Source organism: Penaeus japonicus, unplaced genomic scaffold (genome assembly GCF_977035675.1).
Source record: "Penaeus japonicus unplaced genomic scaffold, GWHDUDI00000001_assembly GWHDUDI00000029, whole genome shotgun sequence".
NCBI classification, from domain to species: domain Eukaryota; kingdom Metazoa; phylum Arthropoda; class Malacostraca; order Decapoda; family Penaeidae; genus Penaeus; species Penaeus japonicus.
This window is the reverse complement of record NW_028234431.1, coordinates 32,241,996-32,249,495: the sequence shown is the minus strand read 5'-3', so window position 1 is coordinate 32,249,495 and position 7,500 is coordinate 32,241,996. Positions and strand designations below refer to the sequence as shown.

Below are 7,500 nucleotides of genomic sequence, written 5' to 3'. Positions count from 1 at the left end.
ACCATATTTAAGAGTACTCTGACATCCATCTTGTAGCTGCATTCAAATACAGTATGTTCTTTTTAAGAAGATATTGCTTACCAAGGCTGCTTTGAAATCCCTAAGTGTGTGTGTAATAAAAAAGATAATAGAAATATACCAAAGAAAATTTGTTTCATATCCTCAACAGATGCTTGAAATGTCTTGTCAAGTCAAATGAAAGTTTTTTTTTTTTTTTTTCTAAACATACTGGATCATTGTAGACAGTTGCACGATAAATCTTTTGGACTCCTCAGAAAGCAGGCTGTTAGGTCAATACTAAGTTGTTTTATTCTCTAATACCAGACGACAATACGATGATTAGCCTGGTATCCAGTAAGTAACATATGAAGTGCTTTTGATTTGCACAGAAGATTTCTTGATTGTTATTGAGCATATACCCCAGAGTACTATGAGATGAACATGTCAAGCCTGAGATCACTTCATATGTCCCCTATGAGATAGTTACTACAGTTAGATTGATCAAACCATAAATGTGTCCTTTCAATAACTTTTCTCTGACTTGTCAAAAGAATGCAAAGCATGAAGAATTGTATTAGTTGCAATCTAAACATTTTTATATCCTGCACATGTCCAAGTGAGTTATTCTTCACAACTGGCATTTTGATTATAATTATCAAAAATACTGTGTCTGGGAAGCAATTGATGCAGTGTTTAGTTATAAAACAAATTGGAATACAGTTCAATTTCACAAGATGCCATAGATATAAGTTTCACTCTTTTTTTTCTCCCTTCAAAGATAATGAAAATAGTTCTTGTGGAGAAAGCAACTGTGATACAAAGAATTACATATATATTTACTTTTGTATTGTCTGTCACATAAGATAAGTAAATTTGGGAATCTAAAAAATGCAGATAAGACACTTGTTTATAAGCTAAAGCTACCTGACAAAAGCATTTAATATTGAAACAAAATAAAGAAGGCATCAATGTCTGGTTACTCATAGGCATTACGTATAAAAGGCTTTAGGAACATCGATTGAAAATATACATTTGACAAGGTCTTCTAACATTGATCTTCATATGATCTTAACATTGGATAAACTACTCAAACATTTAATCTGCAATGGCTCCAACAATATTATTGATTGTTATTTTCTGATTGTTCATCACATCAAACCCTACATTTTTATAAAGGAAATAACATGCATAAACTCAAGGTTCTAACATTACAAATAAAATCCATACAACTTTGAAACATGAATGTACTAGGTACTTTATATACCTATCACATTCCTGTAAAATAACAAAATATAAACTTACAAAGGAGAATTAAACACAATTTATCATATAAAAGTTGAAGTGTTATTGGCATTTTTTGATCATACATAATTTTGATAACAAAATATATTGGAAATACTCATTCAACTCTGTAAGATATGCTAATGGTTTCATCTCTTGTCATGTTATTCCAAAATATTAATTTGAGAAAGAATCAATCAATTTTGCATGCCTGCTGATGCTAGGACTGCATACATGAATACATTTCCCACTGTTTTTTTGCTTTTTTGTTTTTTAATTTTACACATAGATGCCTCTGCAAGTGCTTAGTTACCAAGAAGTTAATTACAAGGCATACACAACCTGTCTTACCTGGCTTATTATTTGATTTTTTTTGGTGATATTTTTCATACTATTATTATTGTTGTTATTTACATAACGATATCATTATCAACAATAAAAACCTTCAGAAACATCTTTTTTCCCTGAAAATTCCAGGAATGAGGTAAATAGGTGAGGTCAGGTAGGTCATATGAGTAATGCCACAGTGACTAAACACTTCATGAACCATGTATATGTTAAATAGAAAATAATACTAAAACAAAATCATAGTGGACAGTACATATCCCTGGCATCAACAGCTTAACAAACCACTGGTCCTGTTAAAAAAATTTGGCGAATCTTTTACATTCCATTTATTCTCATTTGGTTTAGACAATAAATTAGTAACTTCAAATCCCATCTTTGATGCAAATGTAATATGTATAAGAGATCTGAATTGTAATTCAACTTCTCAAACCAAAATGAATAACAAAAACTCATCACATGAAAATAAAAATGAATAAGAACGTAGCATAACCGAAGTATATAAAAAAAATAGATACCGTCAGAAACCACACAACAAATCTATCTGGAGGGAAACCATTTCATTAAAAGTGAATTTATATTGCGAGAAAAAAAAAAATCCAGCTCCTTATACACAAGCCTTAATAATCTAGTCCTTAATCGTGTAAAATATCGATCCTTGGGCGGTATGAGAGCATTAGCGGTGGACTTCGAAACCTCCAGCGCGTCACCTGTACGAACTTGAGGGTGTGATCTTTGCCGAGCATCTCATCATTGCACATTATGTCAATCTGAAATGGGGTGGTTACGAGAGAAAGGTTATGCATTTTTTTCAAACTCTGAGCTTCTAGATGGCTGAAGGTAATCAATGGCAAGTCTTGATATAATATGAAGTATTGATGTATGATATGCCTTTAACCCTCTCGTGACAGGTGGTACAAAATTGTACCACGCATATTAGGCCTGTTCGTTGGGGACGCGATATGGCGTTATTTAACTGATTTAGGCCTAAGCGTTCGAAAGCCCCGGCATTGTGACATGCAAGGCTGGAATGCCCCCGTCGTGAATGGGTTAAGTATTATATGGCTGCATTTTACCATTTAACTTCCATACTTAAGCATTATCAACTATATGTTAGACAGCAATTAGGAGTATGGTCTGCTATGTTTCTGAATTCGAAATCAATTTAAATTGATTTTTTTCAATGTACAAACACATGCACACACAATGACACAACTGACATACAGTTACTTATTGCCAAATAATCTTTCATTCATTCAACATAATGTCTTATACTCTACCTCTCTATATTTCTGTGGTCCTTCCAAGACTTTAAGTGCTAAGAATTTCTTCAAGTGCGTTATTGTAGCTTGCGCTGAGCAGCGGATAAATCTGCGTTTCAATGGAGCCAGGGTTGGGCACTTGCACTCCAGGCAGATGTTAACCTGTTGATAAAAAGAGGGAGTGATACACAATTGTGGATAGATTATACAAAATATATATATATCAAAGCAACAGTACTAACAACACCATAATCAAAAACAGAACCCATACCTGTTCATCTAATCTATGGTAGTCTGTGTCATTTACAGCCTTATCATCTTGCTGGAGCTCCTCTTCATTAGCTTGTGGAAGATCTTTGGGACACACCTCCCCTCTGGCTCGGTAAAACTCTCTCTCTCGTTTTAATTCGTCTGACATGGATTGTATTACATAAGTATCATGTAAATGTTTATATACACTATGTATACCATGTGTGAGATGAATAATTTTGAAAGTTTCTGTATGCTTGAAATAGAATACTTGGCAGATCATCTTCAATATGTATACATGCAATATATTAAATTTTTGCACATGAGAAAAAAAAAATTGTCTTTATCAAAAGCTTGCAAAGTTAACAATTTGGTTATACATAATGCTGAAGTGTTTCAAATATATCACCACCACATAATGATAATGCACTTGATGTCTTGTACACGGAGATATAATACTTACCACCTTGTAACATAGGGACCAGTTTAAATACAATGTCCTGCATTGTGCGGTCAAATGAGATATAATTTAGGGGGTGAGATTGATGAATGACTATGTCGCATGTTGGACAGGTGTTGCGCTCCTCCAAGTGTTTCACCAAGCAGGATTTGCAAACTGAAAGAGGAAACGAAGACCCTTACAATCTGTCAAGCCTTATAATTGCAAATGGGTTTTAGCTGCTCAACACTTGCTTCCTTCAGTAATAAAGAAATTTTGAGCCTTGTATTTCAGATAATGTAATATAGCAATAAATTACAATCAGTTTCATAAGGAAACCAATCCACAATCAAAAATTTTGCTTCAAAAATTAATTAGAACACTACGATAACACATACTTCAACACTGGTTTTAAAAAAATTACACTTGCTTTACAAAACAAAGTAAGAAATATTCATAAAATCTATTTTAGTTAAAGCAATCCTAATCAGGAGTTTCTCATCTAATCAGAAACATAAAGGTAATAAACTCACAGGTATGGAGACATTCTGTGACCGTTGTTGCATCTACTAAATAGCCTGAACATATCGCGCAAACGATATGCTCATTCAGGGTTTTCAGCTTGATTCTTCTCTCCATTATGCTGTAAAATAACAAGAAATGTGCAGTTTTTTTTAAAGGAAATAGAAAGGTATGAACATATCAAATGAAACATTAAAGGTTTCCATTCCTTAAATATGAACATTTGTTAAATTTAATAGAATCTACTGTGTATTATAAAGATCTATGAAAACCCACAAATACACACATGCACTCTCATGCACATGCACACGCACACGCACACGCACACGCACACGCACACGCACACGCACACGCACACGCACACGCACACGCACACGCACACGCACTCACACTCACACACACACATACACATGGATGCACACACATGCACATGCATACACACACACACACTCATGCACGTGCACCCGTACATGTGCACACATACACGCACGCACACACGCACATGCACATGCACACCCACACGTGCGCCCGCACGCACACACACACACACACAAAAAAAAAAAAAAAAAAAAATTGCCAGAACTGGCACACTGCTACTGGAAAATGCCTTTCAACAATAAAGTAAAATAAAGTAATTTGCCTGAGGAATAGTATCAGATAAATTGTGGTTATTCAATCCTCCACTCCTTGTATCCCTCCTAATTAGGAGCTATACCGAGGTTCCATGAGAGGCAGAGGGGCATCTATTGTCTGCTGTCAAACCGTTGTATAGCTTCAAGTGCTGAACAAAAATAACTTGGACTAGTTCCTTACTGGCTAACAATTCCAAATCTAAACTTGAATTCTAAGGCAAAGAGAGTATTACACATGCGAGGTTGGTTGCTTTGGGGAGAGGGGGGGAGGGGGATTAGGGTGGAAGTAGTAGTGTAACTTGAAGGTGAATGCAAGTCTGCATGTCACAATCAGATCCATTTTAATCTGTTTTTTAGTGCCAGGTGTGTGATTGTGTGCGTCTTTGTGTTATGAATTTGGCAGCCCTGGTCGTGACTTGCTCTAGCACACCCAAACTGCTTGATGTAGGGGTCTCATACTTGCTGTACAGTACTTCAATTTTGGTGGTCTAAGTGTACTGTGTGTTTGAGGTCTGGTGTGCAGTTATCCCGTTCTCCTTTGAAGTCACAAAATTCTGCTGGCTCTGTTTGCAATGTAATCTGTGTGCGGGTTCTGAGAGGTGTATTGAATAGGTGAATTAGGGTACTTAACCCATTGGTCGCGGTTTTAATAAAATATGTATACAGTCATGTGGCGGGTTTATGTTGTTTGGCACGGTGCCATTTGCATCTACGACCGACTCTTCCGTGGCAGCAAACCATGCCTTCCGCTGTCAATGGGTTAAATTGTCATGTAGGTCTACTATCTTGATCCTGCCAGAAAAGGTGTGGTAGAGAATTTGCTGGCCATTGACTGTGCAACAACAGGTGCAAAGGTCGCAGTGACCATTTGATGTCACACCAAATATTACAACAAATAGTGTCATTAAAGTTGGTTTCTACTGACCAGAACTACTATGTCTGGACAGAGTACAGCAAATGCAATCCATTGGTATTGTATTTCTGTACCGGCGGGACATAATTGATATAAACAATTACAAAAGGCAACTTTTCATATTAATAATATCTGTGATTCTAAATATTTCAAGCTAGTTCAATTTATCATAACAATTCTTCGTATTCCTACTAATTCGAACGAATCCTACAACACAAAGGAACAACAAAATACGATACACCGCTAAGTATTTCTCCTACTTATCTATTGCGTTTTCATTCATTTTCGTGTATTTTTATATATTTGTGCATACCCTGTAATCTTTTATTTCATTATATTTCAATTTTTCTTTTACCCTTTTCTTCTTTTATCATAGCCTCCTCTTCCCTTCCCATCCCCTTCTTCTTCGTCCAATTTCTCCTCACCTTCTGCTATAACAACTTTGCCACGTACATATCTTCTTCGAGAAACTGTAGTTGTTTGTGTGACAGGAGGAAAATCGCCTGGAATTTACGTATTTCTGAAGAAATGGGACGATATTATCGGCGTAACTTCTGACTTTCGCACTTGTTCTGCCCCGAAAGTGTCAACAAACATCGGCCGCAGAAGGAGTTCGATTCGCTCCTTTCGTTTATACTTTGAATGTACTTGGATTCTTTATTCATGTTATTTACAAGCTCGATTATGCTCTTTTACTAATCACTATCATTGTCATTGATATGGTAATATTATCATCCTGCAATTACTATTGTTTTCGTTACCTTTACCATTGTCATAACCATATATTTATCGTTTTCTTGCCTGGAAGCTGTATCAAAATTAGAATTGGGTTCTTTATAGCCGCGTTTGTAGATTCGTTTTTGTTATTCAGTCGTTTATTGTTATTTCTTGTTATTCTTTCATTGAATATAAGGCCTTATCTGCAGCGGCAATTTCTTGAAATCATTTCACTTCATGGGCACTGCCGGACGTACGACGGCGAAAGTATCGTACCGCTTGAACAAAACCAGCCGTCACGCTCACAGAGCGACCCGTGCCTCTGTGGCGCGCCTTTGAAAAACATTTTTTTTACAGTTATTTGCTTCTTCTTCTGATGAAAAACACTTTTAAGTTCATAAAAATACATTTCTTCTTTGCTTTTGTAATTCATATCGGAATGTGATTCTGAATATGTTAACAACATATTACTTTAAGCATGAAAAAAGTTTATTTCTTCAAAAAACTAGTTGTGCAGAGTAGCAGCCAGTAAATAGATCTTATTTGTGTAAAAATAGAATTCATTCCATGACACATCAATCAAAGCAAAATTCATTCTAGGCTTATTCACCTAGGTATGCTATACTTTTCATGATATTTTCATTGCAACAAAAGTTATCCTCGCATATTGTGCTTGTATTATAGAAGTCTTGTTTAAAATGGATATCGCACAACACACAAAATTATTATTATTTGCAAACATTATAGGTTATCACAGTAAATAATACTAAACTCAGGTATTTTATTGTTTTACATGAGTTACCGACTTGATTTACTTCAGTTTTCTCTGAAGAGAGCCTTTGCTGCCCATCAAATCTAAACAAATTCGAACGCCTTACTCTGATTGTGACTATATACTTCAATAGCCTTTGATTACCAGTCTGCCCTGAGAATGAACATAAAAATACACCCAATAGACTTTTTGTTGTTGTTTAAATGTTTTTCATGTCAAACACTTAGTAAATTCAGTTTCTTACGAGTTAAAAAGTAAATGTAATCCAAGCCAAAGGATTCAAACAATTATTTATCACCCATTTATCAAGGCTACATATGGTGGTATTTGTTTTATATTTTCACGCATGAACTGGAGTCTCGAAATAT

At 35.4% G+C, this 7,500-nt stretch overlaps 2 protein-coding genes across 27 annotated transcripts in view; one reads left to right on the top strand and one right to left on the bottom strand.

The window, feature by feature from the left end:
• Window positions 1-148, top strand: part of LOC122244513 (protein FAM98A) — a 17,044-nt gene extending 16,896 nt beyond the window's left edge. For all 25 annotated transcript variants that reach the window (XM_086554315.1, XM_086554313.1, XM_086554307.1 and 22 more), the window contains one exon: window positions 1-148. This exon is cut by the window's left edge and continues 1,659 nt beyond it. The gene's annotated coding sequence lies outside the window, so the exon portion shown is untranslated.
• Window positions 149-1,321: 1,173 nt separating this feature from the next.
• l(3)73Ah (polycomb group ring finger 3-like lethal (3) 73Ah) lies at window positions 1,322-6,233 on the bottom strand. Of its 2 annotated transcripts, none has more exons than XM_043002441.2 (6): window positions 6,069-6,233; window positions 4,110-4,219; window positions 3,601-3,753; window positions 3,160-3,299; window positions 2,907-3,050; window positions 1,322-2,396 (listed from the first exon to the last, which is right to left on the bottom strand). In XM_043002441.2, the coding sequence occupies exons 2-6, from the start codon at window positions 4,213-4,215 to the stop codon at window positions 2,262-2,264; spliced, it is 678 nt and encodes a 225-aa protein (XP_042858375.2). In that variant the 5' UTR covers window positions 4,216-4,219; window positions 6,069-6,233; the 3' UTR covers window positions 1,322-2,261. The 2 variants fall into 2 exon arrangements, with proteins under 2 accessions (XP_042858375.2, XP_086410442.1); XM_086554316.1 differs by having other exon boundaries at window positions 6,097-6,232.
• Between the last annotated feature and the right edge of the window lie 1,267 nt (window positions 6,234-7,500).